The 21,356-nt window shown below is 34.0% G+C and overlaps 1 protein-coding gene across 1 annotated transcript; it reads left to right on the top strand.

Annotated features, from left to right (window-relative positions):
* Positions 1-4,444: 4,444 nt before the first annotated feature.
* Positions 4,445-9,290, top strand: LOC118744195 (protein krueppel). The gene is made up of 2 exons (XM_036477027.1): positions 4,445-5,610; positions 7,096-9,290. The coding sequence occupies exons 1-2, from the start codon at positions 5,574-5,576 to the stop codon at positions 8,712-8,714; spliced, it is 1,656 nt and encodes a 551-aa protein (XP_036332920.1). The 5' UTR covers positions 4,445-5,573; the 3' UTR covers positions 8,715-9,290.
* Positions 9,291-21,356: the final 12,066 nt, after the last annotated feature.

Below are 21,356 nucleotides of genomic sequence, written 5' to 3' on the forward strand. Positions count from 1 at the left end.
AGTTACTTGAAAGACAAAGTTGGACAAAGACAATATCGAAATGTGTAATTTCAGTGTTTGAATTATATCAGAAACAATCGTATCCGGCATAGAAAACTATAACAGTCGCTAGCTACATTGTGAAATATTCAGGCGACATAATGACACTAAAGCAATTTTAAATTATGTTCACTAAAATTTTATCAACGTAAAAATAAAGATTTTGGCAAGTCGTTATCGAATTTAATATAAAGTTCAAACGTTTTTAAGATAGGATATTAATTATGTATTTTTAAAGGTAAATGTTAATACAACTATTTTATTTATACTCCCAAATTTAGGACATTAAATCCGCTCCATCAAAAAACTTAAATTGGGTAACGCCGCTACGAATTTTTTACGATTGAGCAATTGTCAAAAATCTCCTTTTTAATCAAAAAGGTGTTTATTGAAACTACCTTCTTTTTTATGTATCATTGTCAAAATAAAGTCGACATTAAAATTAGTTACAGCTTTTTGACATAACTTCCAATGTCAATCTGCCAAAAAACTGCAACTGACTTTACAGTCGACTTTATTTCGACTACGACTATGTATAACCCATAACCCATAACATACATATCGTCACCTGAAATGCAAAAACACGAAGCAAACTCGTCGCTGAACTACAAAAAGTCGTAACTAATAAAAAATTTTAAATCCCACATCATTTAATGAACAAAAAAAAAACAAAAAAATTGGTAGTCACGACTTTTTCCATTTCAGTTACAATGTTCTTACGTCTTTTTGCATTTCAGGTGACGATGTGTACATTATGCAAATAATTAAGCAGCAACGGAGAGCATAGTCATGAATGACGAAAAGGTTCTTCAACAAAAAATCTGCGGAAATAAAAAAGTTCTTACTACTGAGTATGCGCCCAGATCCCCAACAACCACATAAAGAAGAACATCATACTTGTATGTATTAAGATGTGGTTGTATATATGTATATACATATCTATGTATGTACTCAGAAAAAAGGAGAACGATAGAAGTAGCTGTAGGCGCCAAATCGCAACCACTAAGCATTTATATGGACATATATATGTATGTAACAGTAAAGTAAAAATACAAATAAAAATACAAAGTTCCCTTTTTGATTGATTAAGTTGCATTTCATCGAATTATATGTAAGTCACCACATTATTTTGAGCAATACAAAATGTTAGTCAGTTACGGCTTTTTTCCATTTCAGCGGCTATATGAGTTAGGGCCTTTCTATACTAAGGTAACGGTATGTATGTATTTATATGTCGCTAATTTACGAGAAACTGTCGCAACTCAAAAAACGGGATTTTTCAGAAAACGCGTGCAAAGTTTTCGATTAATAAAAAAATAGACGGCCATATTTTCTTCTCTTGCGGAAACTGCACAAGATCTTAGCATGAAAACTTGTATTCTAGGGAGTAATTATGCATCATTATCTTAAAAATCACGTTGTTATAGTCTTTCAGTAAATTAGAGAAATGTATGTACATAGTTACACAGTTACAACAAGAGAGATCTCGAACACGCAGGAGAATTAATTCTCCACGCATACATATGTATATGTACTTACACGTAGATATGTATGTATGTCGTAGCTAAGGGTTTCTACATTCTCCTGTAAAAGGTGGTTTACACATGGATTACACGAGTGTGCATCGGCCAAGTTTAAAGTAGTGTGGTTTCATACAAAAGCAATGGGGTTGATTGCGCACGAAGGAGTGAATTCACTCAAAGAGTGTCTCAGTCTATTGGAGAAATGAGTCATAAGGTCGTTAATTTAAGTACTGGGTTGTGGAAGAGGAATTCGAGTGAGAATTTTCCGATTTTAACACATTGCGTGCCAAGCCATTTTAGGTATTTTAAAAAAGTGCCGTAGGTGTTTGGTTTAATTTGGGATTAAAAATTAAATAAAGCTGGAACTAAAACAAATTGACATAAAGTAAATTTTTAGTAATATTATTGCTTTCATCGTTGTATATGTACATAGATAGACAGTATATATCCAGAAGATAAGTTAGGTAGAACTTTTTAAGTGAAGCCGTTCTAAAAGGCCTATCCAAGAAAGGCTGAAAAAAGTGCTTCCCTGCATGTCTTCTAGAAGGAATTTTACTATTTACAATTCACGCAAATAGGTAAGTTTATATTATTTAATAGTACAAATGAATTTAAGTATGCATTTTAGATTGCAATAAAAAATATTTGATATGAACCTTAAATAAATACCTAAAGGGGTATGATTTTATGAACTAAAGAATGATCGTTATAAGATCTTCTCCAAAAGCCTTCGGAGTAGTTAAATTAATATTTCCTATACCTATTTTTGTGGTAATCTTGATACTTTAAGTAGTGAACTTTTACCGCTTGGAGAGGAGAGGTCATAAAGCATGGGAAGCAAAAAGCTGTTTTAAATTTTATTGCTGTAAAAATTGCTCCTTTAACTTTTTACTTGTCAAATTAAGAAGGTCAGATGTTACAGGCTTTAAATTGAAATTTCCATTAGCCGTTTTCTGCTTTCATACGAATATTAAAAAAGAATGCTTCACTCTTTTAATAAATCTACAAATTAAAAAGGGACGAGTTTAGTCCGCCTGGTCGTCAAGGGTTAAGATATTTAAATAATTTTATTACAAAAATGAGGGAAATCGAATGCATATCCAAAAAAAAAAAATAGAATTGAGTGGGCTATAAACCGCATACTCAAAAATTTGCTTAAAATTCTGAAAAACAAAACGGTGACCTTTTGATGAAAATTTGTTGATTTTTGTACAAAATATTAAATTAAATTTAGTTTTTGTTACATAATTTTAGTTTTGCTACATATAGATACTTTTATAAAACAACTTAAAGAAGGAAAAGGGATATTAAAACTCGAAAGAGGTAATTCCACCTATTAGGTAGAAGCAAACGAAAGGAGAAAAGCAAAAATTAAGAATAAACCTTGTCCATCATCCCATGTTAAAATTCATGGAACTTATTTGAGCTCTTAACTGCAGTTAAGATTTTGGCGGAAATAGGATATAACTCTACATTTATGCAATTGAAATTGTAAAATATGTGCTTTCCGTGTACGTATGGTATTCTGGGTTTTGGTATAACATAGAACATCCAAAGGTTAATTAAGTCAACCCAATGACTCAAAACTGATAAATTTACACATTCATGCTTCTGGCATGAGGGTGATAATATAATACCAAAAATATACCCATAATCGCAACGATCCAGTTCTTGCGACAGCTTAAATTGCAGCATCGTAAGTTTTATAATGGCGTCAATTAACAAAATTAACAAAATAGTTCTATCTGCGCGACTTTAATTTTTTCTTTTATCTCGTGCTCTGGTTTGAATGCAGTGCAGTGCTAGGTTTTTTGCATTAACATAAGCGGTAATAACAACTTTTTCGTGCATGCGTTTCTTTGGAGAATTTTGGTATGTATGTATTTCATTTTATTAGTCTATGTTTTGGTGTGTGCAGCCTTTTACCGTTATTTTAAAAACGAATTTGCCAAAAAGAAATTAAAAATCTACAACTTTTTTAAAAATAGCCAAAATGTAAATTTTGCACAAATACATATGTAGATACATATGTATGTATATGAAATTTTGGTTTCGGTTATCGCAAAAATTCAGTTTCCGCGACAGCTCTGGTTTTTAATCCGTCGCGAATACCGAGCGTGCACTGTACATACATACATATGTATATTAACATATGTACATATGTATGTATTTGAATGCATGCATTCGGCCGATATTTTCCTCATATGACCTCCGTTATAATCAGGTAACAAACAACATAATTTAAAAGCTAAAAAAGTAATTGCATAGAATAGTTACTAGAGCAAAAAAAGATGCAGGACAACACAACGCCCATTAAAACGCCAACGCATGTCAAAAGAATAAAGAAGTGTGCAGGTAGCCCTCTCACTTAGTGATTTGCTTTTTTACGTGGCACATTATTCAAGGACACATTAGGAAGCAGACTTCGGTATAATGCCCAATATTAGGAGCGCGAAATGACTTTCAATGAGTGTTGACAGTATTGCGGTATGTAGTTCTAGAGATGAAGAATAAGTTAAAACACTAGAAGCAAAACTAAGTACCAAGTATCTACCTGCAAAAAAAAACAAAATGTTGTTGAGTCATTTGCATGGCAGGAGTAATTGAGTGACTTCATTGAGTGAAAGTGGTCTGTCAACCTGTACATAACATAAAAGAGGAATGGAATTCATTTACTCATTTTTATATTTGTGTTTTAAAAGCGATAAGATTTTACCCTAAGTCGTATTGATAAAATTCATTGGAGCTCGGCGTCTTATTTAGCTCTCTACTCGTTTTAGATTTCTCCACAATATACACTCTTGTTCACACAATCTACTCAGTGTTCGGCATTGCAATGGTGTCTGTTTCCGCCGTTGCTCGTCACATAGACACAATTATACTTACACATTTGTTGCTACTCTGAGCGGTTGCTTCATGTATTCGTGAAATCAACCCTCTTAACGTGGTGGTTTCCCCGTTGAAATACTTTATGATTTTGTGTTGCCTTTTCACTGGCTGGATTTTAATGTTGTATGGTTACTTAAAGCTGTGACATGCAACCGAAGAGTATCAGTTGTGATTTGGCTCTGTTAGTGAGTGGAAGTGAAATATACATTTTCTTTTGCATAAAAACCTACGATGCTTTCTACATGAAGAAATGACACATACACAAAATTAAAGAAAATCCTTCATTCTTCAACCGAAACGTCAAACAAAACAACAAATACAATGCAGTGTTCAATATTTTCGCAAAAGTGTAACGCGCAAAAATAAATGCAAACATGATGAACAAAAATACAACAAAAACGAAGCAAAAAGGTTTCTTTTTAAATGCATCAACGCGAACAAGAAATACCCAACGTCGCTGTCGCAAAGGATGAGCCGGCTTTGCCTAAGATTTACTATCGCCACTGTTGCCGCCCTACTGCCACTATATATCGACGCAACGTCACGTAAATCATATCAGTCTATTGCGACAACTCGTGCTGTCCGCATCGCAGGTGGACCGAAGGAACATCCGAACATCATTTCAAGACACTTTAAAAAAAAAGACGCGCCATACATAAATTCAACGTTAAACTAGAACAAAATACCTCAAGTTTTCGCTAACTAAAAGAGTTTACTACTACTAATGAAATAAATATATGCAACTAAGAAACTACCTCATTTAAGTAAATTTGTGTGTGCTATATTTGGAAAACCGTACAACGAGCGAAAAGCTATCATCCACGGGCTGCTTAATTTACATAAGTGCAGAACTACCTCAAAGTACAAAAAGTGCTCATCTGGGATAATTAAATTCAATAAAATCAAAAATTAATACAACATCTAAATAAAAGAGTGTAAACTTTGAATGCAATTTAAAAAAAAAAAAATACAAGTTAAGAAAGTCATATTAAAGAAAAGTATCGAGATTTTGCAGTTTGTGATATTCTGCAGGGGACAATAAAACAATAATCAGAGATCATAACAAGTCAGTACCCATTGGGCTAGTTAGTAGCACCGATTACAATTTTAACAAAATAAGAGATGGCGATTTCGCTGCTGCAGGATGCCCAAACACGAAGTAAGTATTTTCAACACTTTAAAAAAATATACATATTTTTTATCTAAGTCTTGTTTCCAACTTAGAAATCTAGTTTTTGCTGTGGTAAACTACATAAGTACATATGTATGTTTTGAGAATAAGAACATTAGTACACAGTTAATTTCAGTTTATTTCGTTATTATATTGCATTGAAATGCATATGTACATACATACATATGTAGATAATGTACTACATTGTAAATATTAAAATATACTACAGCCGGTTGAAACGTCAAACATTTTTTTTGCCCATTTCCCCGAAGAAGTGTTACACGTTCACTTTGCAAATACTCATATGGCGATTTTCTAAACTTACGATGCTCCCTTTACACTTTACCCCACTTCACCCCATCCTGATAGACAGCGGCCATTCTATGCAGCCGCAAGCAATGGCGATCAGTGCACCGCCATGTCCACCCTCTCCTTCCTGCAATAGGCGGCAACGAAAAAAATAATGTAAATATGTATGTTTGTATGTAAAAGCTAGCAATTACGACGTCTCAATGGCCAGGCCAGAGCTGTAGCTTTTACGGTTGCCATAGTTGCGACTGAATATGTTTTCATTGTCTTCGGCATAACCATCGCCATCACCATCATCATCATCATCATCTTATCAGCCGCACACTTGTAGTGGTTATACGTCATTTTTGTTTATACCCATTTTTTTGTTTTGCTTATACATACATATGTACATATGCATGGCTTCACGTGGGTTTGTAGGTATGTATTTATGCACATACTTACTATAACATATTTTGCTCAGCCGGCATTTAACTCATTCACGCGCCACAAAACACTGTTGGTGGGGGTGCCGACGGCAGGGCACAACCAGCCGAAGGCTTGATAAGTATGCATATGTGTGCTTGCTCATACTTATTGTACTGTATGTGTATGGCAAACCAAGCACGTGTGCAGATGAGTGCTATTTCTCTTTGGTTTATAATCTCACATATGTTTTTTTAACAATACCCGTTTTGATCGATAGCGCTCTTGTGCCCTGAATGAGCAAGGAGCATGGGTTCATATAGTAGCACATATACACACATATGTAGCATTGTACGTAAAAACCTTCAGAAACTCCTTTAACGCTTTCAATAACCATATGTGTTTTCTCTTGGAATGTGACGCTCTTTGCTGTGCTCTTACATCATTCCACTCAAAATTTCATAGCAATTATTTCGTTTATTTACCGTCTCCGTGTATGTATTTCGCAAACATTCTCATTAGACTGGTGAGCCTCATTCGATAACTTAACCCCTCAATCCTTCTTCTACGCCTAGCAAAGAATTTTGCTGAAACTTGAATGTTGTTTAATAATTTCCGTTTCCGCTATCCTTGGCAAATGTGTATGTGCCTTCTTCCGTAGATTATTTCCGATTTTAGCTGTCGATTTAAATATTGATTTAGTTTTAAAAATTAAATATTTGCCAACTAATCATGCGAATTTTTCCTCTGTTTCCTTAGGTTTAGCCGCTGCTCTAGTTGGCATAAAGCGGGACGATGTAGAAGCGCATAACGCACTCTCCATGTCGCCGCCAATGTCCGCCAACACTTCCACGAATAGTTTGTATCCCGGTTTGCAGCATGCCGCCGCCGCTACAGCCTTCAGCATGCTGTCGCCCTCACAACTGATTGCCGCAAATCGTCAGGCAGCTGCTGCACTTATGGCCTCGCAACTATTCCCGCAACATCCTTCTATTTTTGGGCAAATGTGGCCTAGTGCAATTCCCCATCTTCCTCTAAATACTGGTCCAAACTCGCCACCCGCCAGCCCACATTCGCCAATCGGCGCAACGCCGCCTTCCAACAGTGGCAAACAAGTCCATAGCTTGATCTCGCCCACGGGTTTTACACAGGCTGATTTGCCCGCCAAGAAACCGCGCAAAATTACTGTTAAGAAAGACTTAATGTCACCACCAATCGAAATGTCGATGAACGTAAACGATATATATAGCCCAGCTGGTCCAATTTCGCCCCCATCATCTGGTTCCTCGCCCAATTCAGCTCATGACGGCCACAGTCGCACTGATGTCACAATTTCTGCGTCGGCCACAAAGGATCCCTCCCGCGATAAAAGCTTTACCTGCAAAATCTGCTCACGGTCCTTCGGCTATAAGCATGTACTGCAGAACCACGAGCGCACTCATACGGGCGAGAAGCCTTTCGAGTGCCCTGAGTGTCATAAGCGTTTCACCCGTGACCACCACTTAAAGACCCACATGCGTCTGCACACTGGCGAAAAGCCGTACCATTGTTCACACTGCGACCGACAGTTTGTGCAAGTGGCAAACCTTCGGCGTCATCTGAGGGTTCACACTGGCGAACGGCCATATTCTTGCGACATCTGCGACGGAAAATTCAGCGACTCTAACCAATTGAAATCCCATATGTTGGTACACAACGGCGAGAAGCCGTTTGAGTGCCCGGAATGCCATATGAAATTCCGCCGACGTCACCATCTACTGAATCACAAATGTGGGCAGAATAGCATTTCTGGTTTACACTCTCCGCCAACCTCACCTGATGCCGTACTTAGCCCAAATGGTCTTAGTGGCGATTACGCGCTTTGCGACCAGAAGTCTGTCATGGGATCTAGCTACGGCTCGGAGGAGTCTATGGATATCGGTCGCCCAATTAATGTCTCAGCTTTGTCCTTTGAGCTCATGGAACACCAGCAGAATGGTCAACTTCATTCCACCATATCGTCCATGGGTGCCTCACTAAGTATTACTGAAGCAGATGGCGATGAGGAACTGGACACACCACTGGATCTCTCCGAAAGCGACGTGAGTATTGATGTCGGACGGAACAGTATCAAGGGAACGCACGATTTTCGCCGTGTCTTCCGTCTGCCAACGCAAATTATGCAGATGCACTGCGAAATGCCCGAACAAACAGAGCCTGAGGACTTGAGCATGCATCGGAGCAACATCAACCTTGCAATCAACGCTACTCACTCCCACGAATCTATGATGATGGTGCAAGACGATCTCGATCTTGAAGAGCTGGACGATACGACGACGGTCTATATGCGCCAGCAACACCATTTGTCTGGGCAAAAGTCAACCACGCAGATGGAGTAGGAAGAGGTTTTTTCAGCGAATTATTCGGAAGATTCAAGCCGACAAGCGTCATCATATTCTCTACTGCAGATGATGAGTCGTTCACCCTTGCTACTGCTGCCGTCACTTCTACGCTCATTCTTAGTTAAAGTGAGCAACAAAAGTACGCAGCATTCCAAGAGGCTGTAAAATGAAATTAGTTGAGCGAAACTTTAAGAGGATTTGCACAAAGGTAAAAAATATCGCTGTAAAGGGCCACTTAATAAGCAACTCATCAATTACCTCAATGCTGCATCTACATACATATATATGTGCAAATGTACATACATATGTAAAGAAGGACCGTTAAATGAATATAAATGCATTGTAAATGTATAATAGTTACACAACAGAAATGTACGATAATCTATTTATGTTTTTGTAAGTTGTTACTGTAAAATTCAATAAAATGAATGTCATTAACTTAATACTTAGTACATATAGAAATTAAGTGGGCGCGAGTTCGATACGGATTCAAAAATCATTGTTTGTAAATTTTTCAGTGCCATTTTTAATATTTTAAGCTTACCTGAATAACTATGCATTTAAGTTTATTTATTGCCCAAATAATTTATTTTAATATAAACTACTTTGACTTTAAAAATTTACTTGTACATAAATAGAAGTAAAGAAAATTTTATGTACATATATACTAGTTTTATTGTGAATTATTATTTTAACTTATGGACATACAAACACCTACATACTTATTTCAAGTATTTCTTAACACTTTTTGTGTTAAAATCGAATGCATTTTAATCAAAACTATAAGCAAAGAAAATCAAAATTGACTTTAAGTTATATCAGCATAAATTATATTTATAAGACACTGTTTTTATTTAAATTTAATTGTTTGTATTTTCTACGTTTTTAAGCTTTCAATAGACAAATTTATTAGTTGCACTTAAATTATAATTTTTAAACTTGAGTGTGCATTTTGTGTTGTTAAAAGTAATAAAAAAATCAAAACGCTTAAATACATACATACAGATATAAAAAAAAAACGATCAACAATGACTTTTTTTGTGTTTGACTGTTTGGTTCTTGTTCAAATTTGTGCTATTTAACCCGAAATGTTCGCAATTTTATTATTCTTTTCTGGTTGCTTTTGCAATATCAATTTTCAGCTAACTTACATACACTTACGTTTTGAACCAATGTACCAATTGCCCAGGTCAAATGAAAATGCGATACAGGAAAATATATGTATGCATAAATACTATAAAACCAAATACCTCCAATACCTCCTCATTAGCAAAACATTAACAAAAATGCAATGGTCACTACCAGTGGCAAACGTTGCCAGAAATCGATGAATTTATATTTGAAAACTGTAAAATTACAATTGTAAATTTTATTAGAAACTATATCAATTTTAGGATTACAAATTATCAACAACAACAAAAAAGATCATAAATATTTGCTATAGGTCTTAAAAATAAGCTCATTACCAGAGAATAAAGTCCGATACAAGGATTTGCTGAATACCCAAATAGAATAAATAAATACATATGTACGTACGTACATATGTAGGTATACCTAGTTTTGATTTTTATGAAGTTTATTTAGCACAATATAAATACGTCATACGAAATGTAGGAAGTATATGGTTATTTAATAAAGCTATTCTAATTATCTTGTACATATATGTATGTACAAAGTCGTTGAACTAAAAAATATAATAAATGATAGTATACAAACGATGACAAACATGTATAATTTCCATTGTTCATTCAAAAGTGTATGGTATAAAAAGTTCCTCGGATTAATTACAAGAAAATAATGACATTGATATAGTGAGCAATATGTTTCAAATTTGCGCAAATTTATTTTAAATAAAAAATCAGAGCATTAAATAGAGTCCTGGATTACTTTAAGTTTAGTTTTTTTATGCAACATGTGGAAATAAATACATTGTTCTCTTCGTAATTTTTTCCTAATCACAATGTACATTTTCAAAAGTTTGGTTTTGTTTATTTGGATTTTTTTTTATGAATATACTTTATTAACTAATTTTATTATAACTCTGTTTAATAAACATTCATTATATCCAAACCCTTGAATTTATTATTTAAAAAAATTTTGCGCATTGAACGAAACACATTTGTTACACTACCCCGCTTTACATTCATATATTGTAAAGAAATTTCAAATTTAAAGCGCTGCATTAAATTGTAATTAATTTCACACAAGCATAAATCATTGCGTGCACATTAATTAGGTAGGCATGCCATCTAGAATAGACATATGTAGATATAAAATTTAGGTGTTCTGTCAATTTGAAAAATTAAAATATTTAAAAAAAGGTTAAACGTGCATTTGAACGAAAATATAAGAAATAAAGTGTGCAATATGTATACGTAAGAAATTCTGATATGATTGTTTCAAGTTTAGTAAACACTCGTATTTGTAAGGAAGTACTGTAAACAATAGGCTAAGCTCTCAATGAGCTTTGAACTAGTCAAATTTTTGGAAGTAATACGACTGAAAATGTAAATAAATGTATGGCTTCAATAACATCTTTTAATATTTGAGATAAATTACAATTGTAAAACAAAAGCCAAAACTGTAAATATGTACGCACTAATATACATATACATATAAATATCTATCATAAAAAGTGTTTAATAATAATAATTTGGTTTCGTTGTTAACTATTCTTTACCTTTTATAAAAAAGTATATTATGTATGCATGTATAAAATTAAATTGATGAAGTTTATTAAAAAAAAAGTCTACAATTGAATCATTGCTGAAAATGCTGGCATGCTTTTTTGAATTTATAAATATTGCAGGAAAACTTTTTGTTACGCGATTATACACATACATATGTACATATTGTCGATGTTTTTGCAAAACGCCCATCGACCAACCGCAAAACCGCCTATCTGACGGCACTCAAATTTTACAGAAGAGCGAAAAAACGGTTTTCTTTGAAGGTATTGGCTATGATAAGCGATACTTTCTCTAGTTATTATTTTACAAATCTGTTGTTTTAATAGCGATTTTACAATTGTTATGCAAATTGGTTACCAAATCTCATTTTTAACACAAACGGCAATAACGCAAAATTTGCTTTATTTCACTTTAAAATGGGAAATAGTTCCAAATTCTGAGTTTTGCTTTTGTCCCATAGAGTTTCTCAAATATTTTTTTATTAATTTTAGTTTTGAAAATGATCCTTCAGCTGTAGGCACAGGAATTGGAACAAATAATATTAACGCTTTCAAAAAACAAGGAAAACATAAATTTCTATAAACTTTTTTTTTATGTTTTGGTAGGATTTTGCTAGGTATATCTTCGGCGCAGGGGGGATGATCTTTCGATTTATATTTTCCAATATGTTAGCAACAAGCATGCGATCGCGAACGTACGAATAATATTGGAAGTTGCTTTTGGCTGCAAATTGAAAAATGAAATAAACTGCGAAATGGGGCAGAATATTTTAAAACGATTAATTTTATATTAAAGTGGAATAAAGGTACTTCCTCCTAACTAATGGCGCGTTGAAATATCTCTATTAGTTTTTTATTTATAAGCTGAAGTACCGGTCGCAAACGTACGGGTCGCGAGCGTACGATTTTTCCGTCATTTTTTATACCTTTCATGAACATGAAATGGTTTTATTAATTTAGTCCAATGTTTGTTATTACCAGAAGAATAAGATATAGACCCACTAACTGTTTGCCAAATTATCAGAACGTCGAGCTGAGTCAATTTAGCCAAGTCCATCTGTAAGTCTGTTTGAATGCATTTAGTCCTTCAGGTTTCGAGTATTTGACTGAAATTTGGTAAGCAAGTGTATTTTTATAATGTAAATATTAATCATTTGTCGGAACCGCCAAAATCTGTCCACTACAACTTATAGCTCCTGTACAACTGATTGTTCATTTTACTTCTCGGTCCTGGTTGACCATTCTGTGGAAATGCGCATATGGTCTTTAGTTGTGTCTGACTTTTAATTGATTTTAAAAAATTATAACTTTTAAGTACTCACTTTTGTAAAAAATTTAAGGATATTTCTGGGCTCGCGGTCTCTTGGGCCGGAGCCCCCTCGGATCGGGGCTAGTGTAATTTGCCAGGTGCACGCGGACTGCCGCGACGCTGGGTACTTTCAAAATTGTATACATACTTACAAATCCGTCAATTTAACTTGTTCATGTACTACTTTTTGTCAGATGTAACCTATGTATGTGTACTATTTTGCTTTATTGCAAAGTTAAAAAGTTGGTTTTATTGCTCAACGATAAATGAAATAAAGTAAATTTGTGTTATTTCACATTTAATTGGGAAATAACACAAATTTTCTTTATTACCGTTTTTGTTATTGCACCACCCATTTAAATCAATGGTGTTCCAGAAACAAGTACCTAAAATAAAAAATAAATCAAGTATTTGAACAATTTTGGTTTTAAAACGTTTATTTTGATGAAAAAGTATCGAATTTACATATTTTTTCGTTGTCACTCAAAGAAATTATATTTTTTTAATAACTTTGGATGGTTTCCAAATTAAGTGTTCATATTAATAAAGGCAATGGCCGTTGGCATCAAATACAAAATATTTGTGAAGTTTCAAGAGTTTACTACGAAATTAAAAAAAAATGGCAGCATGCAGAAAATCTGTCTTTTGTAAATTTTGAAATTTTACTATTTTTTAATTTCAATAATTTTAGATTCTTCAAAATGTTAAAGTTAAACGGTGAAAATGTTCTTCTTGTCAAACCAAACGAATCTAGTGAAAAAATTGCATTGCGTAAAATGTAATGTATAGTAATGGAAAAAATAATCAGTAAAACAACCCTTTTCACATGCGAAAATGCATTTTTGTTTTCCCAGGGCTATGTCCTAAGAAAAGTGGATCATTCAATTTTGCATTACCTAGTATCGAGAAATTAATGTGTTTTTTCGTTTTAAATGAAATTATTGGAACTTTTTGAATATATTAGAATGCTGATTACATAGTTAGCAGTGATACAATCGATAACTCATAAGAAATACATTATATTATTTATCACGCATGTAATGCATTACTACTTTTCCAACTGGGCGTGTTAGATGAGTGCGTATGGTGCTACGGGGCGTATGCGTAACATACGCAACTACGGGTATATGAGCGCCAGTGGTTATTTTCACTTTTTTTAGTACATATACATACATACATATCGCCGATATTTTTGTAAAACCGCCTATCGACCAGTTGCAAAACGGCCTAACTCGCCGTTGTGGCAAAAATTAGATTTGGTAATTCTGAACTCCAGGCATCGAGATTTATGCATAAAAATTTTTAAATCTTTATTAAACCAAAAGATTTGTAAAGTAATAGCTAGAGAAAATACCGTCTTTCAAGGCAATGTCTTCAAAGAAAAACTGTTTTTTGCTCTCCTGTAAAATTTGAGTGCGGTTGTGCAATTGGTGGATGGGCTGTTTTTAAAAACATCAACGATATGCACATATATCTTTTTCAAAATTTTCATTTAAATACAATTTCGCGTTGGATTTTTTTTTTATATAAAACTAAAGATAATGCATTTTCTAAGACAAGTGAGCATTCATTTTCGACCAAAAACACGCTTTTGTCGAATAATGTAACAACTCTTGATATTTTGTCTTGAAATGAACATTCTTTTAATTGTTTGTAAGTTGGTTTATTCACCGTGTGCTAATTTCCCTCCGCTTGAATAGTTGCTGATTTGCGCCGAGTTCTCGATGGTACTTTAATTTAAATTTTATTAAAAAGCAACAATAGTCTAAAAAATGGGGAAGCAGAGAGAAAAAATATATGTACATACATACTCCACCAGTGCTTCGTTTGTTATACATATTCTCTTCTTTACAGCCATCGATTAGATAACTGCCTCTTGCTGGAGAGATGGGGTTGTGCGCCGTAATTCCAGCAGCAAATTGTAACGTGCCTTAAACAAACTTTAAAAAAGTTCTCTGCGCTTTTAAAAAGGCAGATATGATTTCTTATGTTATCCTTTTTACTCATTGAGAAGGTAAAATGCTGAGAAATATGTCGTGAAGAAATAGGGGAGGGACTAAGTTTAGTTGCTGTGTAATATCCCAAACAGACAACAGCGTTAATTTGCATTAACGAACACAAAAATTACTATTGAAAATATACACTGACAGACATTTTCGTGTATTTCGTGCAGGCAGTAGACATTGACTTTGTTATGAAAATTGGGCGAATAAGACGAGCCATTTCTAGGCTATCTGTTTGCGGAAAATCACAATCCATTTTTACTAATAATTAAATTTTGCCAACTAAGTGTTTGACCGAGCTTCTCGAAACATTTGTTTTAGAAATATTTATTTTACAAGAAAAGCCAACAAATATAAGTATGTACATAAAATAGTCTCATAAAATAAAAAAAAATTGTACTTTGATTGAAGCTTTGATTGAGTATTTTTTGTTGGAGTTAAAGAAATATAGGGATCGATAGAAATCGTGAGTATAACGGTATACTTAATTTTTGGGGGATAAGAACTTTGAGAGTTATGGAAGGTGATTGGTCAATTTACGAGTTTTTAAATCGAAATATCTCAAAAACCAATGCATATAAATTTTATCTTTGGAAAATTTAACAAGATCCACATTTTTAATATATATAAGTCCACTTAAAGGGATTTAGACTTTCTATCGAATGACATCAACATTTTTAAAATCCATGCATGGATTTTCGAGATATTTCAGCTTCGAAATCCTCAGTTTGTCCTTTGTAATTCCTGTTTAACCTAAAAATAAGAAAACCGTTATGCTCAGCTTAACAATTTCTATCGATTCCTACATATGTACATACATATGTATATCGTCGTTTAAAGTACAAAACCGCGTATGTGAGGTTGCATAAATTATTTTCTAGAGAGTAAAAACACTCATTTTTCAAAATGGTTCCCTTTTTTTATAAAGCAATTGTATTTCTGGCTAGTATATTTCAGGACGGACGAATAAGGATTGAGCCAAGAGCTTGTGTGAGCAAATCCAATTTTTGGCAGCAAACGTCAGTTACGCGGTTTTGCAGAACGACGATACACGGTTTTGTACTTTAAACGACGATATACTTTTTGTTTCCGACTTTTACAATTTTATCAACGTCTCTTATTTTCTCCAACCCTTTGTTGGTTTCCTAGCGTATTATAAATCTTATCTAGTGTAAATCTGTTGCTAGGATACGCCACAGGGCGGTGTCCTGTCTCCTCTTCTGTGGGTATCAACCATAAACCATAGAGGGAGGAGAATGCAGGGTTGCGCTGGTTGTTAGGAGAAAATGCCCGCAAACCCTATGTAACGTAATACAGGTAAATATAACAAAGATCGAGAATTGGTCCAAAGGAACGGATTAGGAGTCAATCCAAATAAAACAGACCTGGTACTTTTTAAGCACCCCACGCTAAAAACACTGGCGTGTTAGCAAAAATGAGGATTAATCTAAGCGAATCTCAAGGTAGTTTGGTATATTGAAAAGCTGAACTGGCTGGAAAATGCCCCGGAGTGGGCGCACGAAGCTACAGTGGGCTAAGCCTAACGTAACCATACGTCCCGCTTTGAGGCTCTGTCCGGCTGTCCCCAGCGAGAGCAAAAATGTCACGCTTTCACAAACACTAAATGCATTTAATAGATAAAATATGTCAAAATTTTAGCCATTCTATCAGCTTTCCAATGAAACTAAAGTCTACCGGTTTTGGTAGGAAAAGCTGTTATATTAACTAGCAAAATGTAATCCTTACTTCCTTACTAATATTATAAATCCGAAAGTGAGTTTGTTTGTTTGTTACGCTTTCAAGCCTTAACTACTCAACCGATCATCATGACGTTTTGTACACTGCTGTCATTTAGCCCATCTTAAAATATAGGATAAATTTAATCTCGATTAGACAAGGGGGCGTGGCACCTCCCATACAAAGGGAATATTTTATACTGCATTTCTCAGGAAATATTCTTTTATAGATTACTGGATCTTGGTATGGAGATATATACAATCATTATCTACTCATGGATGAGAGCTGCCACCTTTTAAAAAAATCAAATTCAACTGTAACGTAGGGAGTTATTTATTTGTAATTTATATTAAAAAATGGATGTCAAGAGGTCTGTTTAAAATTTCAAATTGAGTTCAGGGGATAAGTTAATTAAAAAAGTATGACAAGTGAGAAGTTTAAGAAAGTTTTTGTTTAAATATATTTTGAAGATGGTGAAACAAATTTTGAACCTCCTGTTTTTTAATTGAGTTTTCCTGAAATAAATTTTACTCAATGTAGCACGTAGAAATTTCATACACTCAGCAAAGCGGGTGAGGGCGATCTAGTCCACTTATAAAACAAAGAAGTGGTGCCGCAGACGTTACGTGCGAATAGTGTCGTACTGATTTAAGCGTTGCCATGGAAGTGCCAGAATATTGAAAACATTTAAAATCGAAAAAACACGGGCTTTCTGATCTAGCTGTCGCATCTAGCTAAGCAATGATTGATATATTTAAAAGAGCCAATTTGGCGACTTCCAAAGATTTGGATATAGCTGCAGCAGTTGCGGGGGTGTACCACAGGGTGCAGAAAAAAACAGTCTTTGTGAAATCCAGAGTTTCGAGAGCAACCAGGCGAATCATGTGATGAGGAAAAAATGGAAAAGGGAGACATAATGGGATCAGATGTGCAAACTATCTGCCTGTAGATTTCGAATGCATCATTGTGAAAATTTATTCATTCATCTGCATCTACAGCGTTCGGATAGAAGCTCTGAAAGAGTTTTATGATTTCACCGATACAAAGTATGAAAAACTGTTGGGCTGTGGCTTACGTTAACGCAGATCCTTGAGACAATTTTGCAAATGATGCAGCTATTTTCTGATTACATTATATTTTATGCACGCACAATGTTTGAGTTGTGAAATTCGACAAAAGTAACTCATTAGGAAAAGATAGAGAATGTGACGGATGTGCTGGTCATACAAGGATTGGTTAGTAGGAGCCAATATTCAATTAATTTGATTTATATTTGCTATCATCGTGTTCGAATAAAAAGAACACTGAGAAAAAAATCAACCAAAAATTGATTCATATTGCAAAATTCAAACTTGAAAAGGAACCGATGTGATGTTTTTTTAAAATTAACAATGTCATGGTTGATATTTTCAACAAGGGCTTGGCGTTTCTAGATCCTACCCTACAATAAAAATACAATTTCGGTGAAGAGTTTGTTTATTTTTCGAAAAGTTGTCAAAACGTGGTATTATTTTTGAGATGTTAATATTCAAATAATTTTCAAGCTGAAGTTTATTTCTCTTTTTAGTTTTAACGTCCACCACTTCAAAGAAAGTTAGTTCATATAACTACATACATATGTGGGTACGAAATGGCGAATGCACTAATCATTTTTAAGCGTCCCTTGGCAGGTGTGTATATCCTTGTTTTCTTCTCATACAGAACACGTCAATATTTTGCTACTGAAATTCCATTTTAGCATATTGTCAGCGATATATAACACTTTGAAATCGAGTCATAAATGAGAAATTTAGGAAAAAATTTCCATTTTTGCTGTTTTTAGGACTCGCCAAGGATAACAATTTTTATGACCCTAAAATTCTCTCAGAGTAAACTTTCAAACTAGAAGGGCTGAACTAAAACCTAATCTAGTATATATACAATGTATATGTTCATATCGGCCCGATTAGAAGAAAAACATCAAAATAAACCAAATAAGGATTACATATGGGCAGGGGCGCACCCAGGAATATATTTTAGGGGGGGTTTATATTTCTGAAGATATATCACCGGAAAATACTGAAAATTTGCTTCAGATAATACCCTCTTTGAAATACATTTATGCAAGTTTTATGTACAGTATGTAATAAATAAATAAACGTTTTAAAATTCATAAACTGCACTTTATTTACAGATTAACAGAACTCAAACGCTTTTAACCGACTTCAAAAAAAAGGGAGGTTATCACCTCGCCGGAATACATAACTATGGACCAAGTGAACCGTTTTCAATAATCCTTTGTTTATTAGAAAGATAGTACCTCAAGGTCGTCCCGTAATTTGTTTTAGAGATCCGATGATTGGATCATGAAGAAATTAACGGTACCCCTAAATTTGAATATGAGAATTGAAGTCGGTTGTGTTCTTTCCTTAAAAACTACTTGCTTAATAAAAAGTTCTATAAACTCAAGATGCGCTCAACTTTCAAAAGTACCTAATAAAAAATTTTAAAAAAGAGTCAGTAAAAATAAATTTATTGGGCACGTTCAGAAGGCGCAACAGCTCAGTACTGTTGCGATTGCACCTTCTGAACGTGTTGTTTTATACTTCTGATCAACTGAACAGTTGCGTGTTAAATGATCGTAATATTTTTCTGATCATTTGAGACAACATGTTGTGTGTTTTGAATTTGACAGCTAATGTATCAAGCCGTTCAGAAGACGCATTACGATCACTGATTTTTTTAGCAACGGTTGCGCTCAACTGCTGCGCCTTCTGAACCTACCCATTGATTCCATGAATTTTTGCACTTCTATGTTCATTCTTTCGATTTCTGGTTTTCGATAGAGATGGTGATTTTTCACGATTGCTAAATTTTTTTAATATTTCAAATACCGAAAAAATTAACTGAACTCTCAAGAAAAACGAAAAAATCATATAAAACGACGGACGAGAAATAGAAAAGAAATTTTCTTCTACCAAAATTTCTTAAATCAGTTTGCAGCTCTCAAGAGCTCCAGGGGTTTGAACCCCAAAACCCACCCCTTGTGTGCGCTAATGCATATGGGTGTTTCCATGAAAATGTCAACCAGGACTTAAAAAATAAAAACAACTGAAAAGGGTTTTTAAGACGAATTAATAAGAGAAAAATACTCGAATTTTTATATTATGGAAGTATTTCAGCCTATTGGAATTTTAAAACTCAAAAAATGGAAGAGTAAAACTGAATGTCTCTTCAACTCAGTTTTCTCTAATGAAATGAACTATTTTCTCTTTCCTATTAACTAAATTAAGAGATTTGAAACATTACAATTACATCTTAAAATCAAATTTGCAATAACAACTAACTATAAAAATGAGAAAAAGGAGAAGTTAGAGCTCGAATAACGATAATTATTTGATTTGCTTCTGATAGTATTCTAATGTCGCGTACGTTATGCAAAAACATTGTTTGTCTATATCATTTGTATATTGGCAGTCGCAGGTAATGCAGATTACAATTCTTAAGCGAGAATGCTTCTAGTTAAAGATATACAGTAAAATTTTCTTTCCAACCGAAGTAAAAATATATTTTATTACCCTTTCAAGTTTGTCGCATACGTTATTGTAAGTACGAAAATTTCAATCAAATACATCAAAACCAATGTTAATTGCAAATTTTCCATTTAAATTATTTAGAATAGTTGTAAAACAATGAAACGGTGGCGAGAAGAGTTCTCAATAAACACATTTTATTATTTACGAAAAAAATTGTCGCGTACGTTATGTCGCGTAGGTTATTGTTTTTTTTTTAATATAAAACTAGCTAGAGATAATTTCTCTTAAAATATGAAAGGATTGTAAATGTACATTATTTAGCTTAGTTTAGGAATTTTTAAACAAAAGAAAAACTCCCATGATTAGCAGACTTTCGCATATATGCGTGTTTCCATGAAAATGTAAACCGAAAATGCAGCAAATGAATTCAAACGGCTTTATAACTTTAAATTTCGTATTCAGATGGCGGAAAAAGGTTTTGAAAACGCGAAACGGTGGAGAGAAGAACTGAAAAAATTTAATTTAGTATGTGTTACTAGTAAAAATATTGTATGGGGGAAAAATATGTCGTGTACGTTATGTCGCGTACGTTATTATAATTTTTTTAATAAAAACTAACCAGAGATAATTTCTATAAAAAAATGGAAGGATTGTAAAGGTACATTATTTAGGTTAGTTTAGGAATTTTTAAAGAAAAGAAAAACTCTCATGATTCGCAGACTTTCACCTCTATGTATATGTGCCTTAAAACCACTTCTTTTTTTGTCGCGTACGTTATCACCTTGTTTTGAACGGATATTTTCCACACCAAAGTTTCGAGGCTGCTTATTTTTTTCTCAAACATAGTACCCTTTGGTTGCAACATAACCGTAATCTTTTTTTTCTGTAACTTCTATTTTTGATAGATTTACGTTACTCTATAAGCGTACGAATGTCGCGTACGGCTGTATGGAAACACCCATATGTATATAAATATGTATGTCTGTGTGTACGTTTGCGTTTGTCGTATTCTTTTGAAAGTTTTCACTACTGTCACGTTAGGTATAAGGCTTTAAAATGCCTTTTTACCTGGCAGAAGACATAAAATTTGCAAAAGCTTTTCGAGTCTTAAGGCCGGTCCACATAGTACTTTCGCGCTGGCTTTAGCGTTGGCGTTGGTTTGACATAACCCACATTAAAAGTATGCTTGGCAGCGAATGCGCTTTGCCCACAAAACTTAACATACAACGACAGGTAAATTAATATTTCATATCAATAATTACATGAAAAACGGTTTTATTTTTTGCCCACGTTTGATTAAAAATTAAAATTTTATTTATTTACAACAGCTGATTGGCAACGCGCGCAAAAAGGTGAGTGATGCCCATCTTTTTGTGTGCGTTAACT

The sequence above is a fragment of the Rhagoletis pomonella genome, unplaced genomic scaffold (assembly GCF_013731165.1).
Source record: "Rhagoletis pomonella isolate Grant_MI unplaced genomic scaffold, Rhpom_1.0 Rhpom_scaffold_00008, whole genome shotgun sequence".
In the NCBI taxonomy this organism is placed as follows: Eukaryota; Metazoa; Arthropoda; class Insecta; order Diptera; family Tephritidae; genus Rhagoletis; species Rhagoletis pomonella.

Bases quoted from the DNA above. Each gene is read 5' to 3' on its own strand.
- LOC118744195 (XM_036477027.1), top strand. From the start codon at position 5,574: ATGGCGATTTCGCTGCTGCAGGATGCCCAAACACGAA. The intron at 5,611-7,095 runs GTAAGTATTTTC...CTGTTTCCTTAG, and splicing joins GCAGGATGCCCAAACACGAA to GTTTAGCCGCTGCTCTAGTT.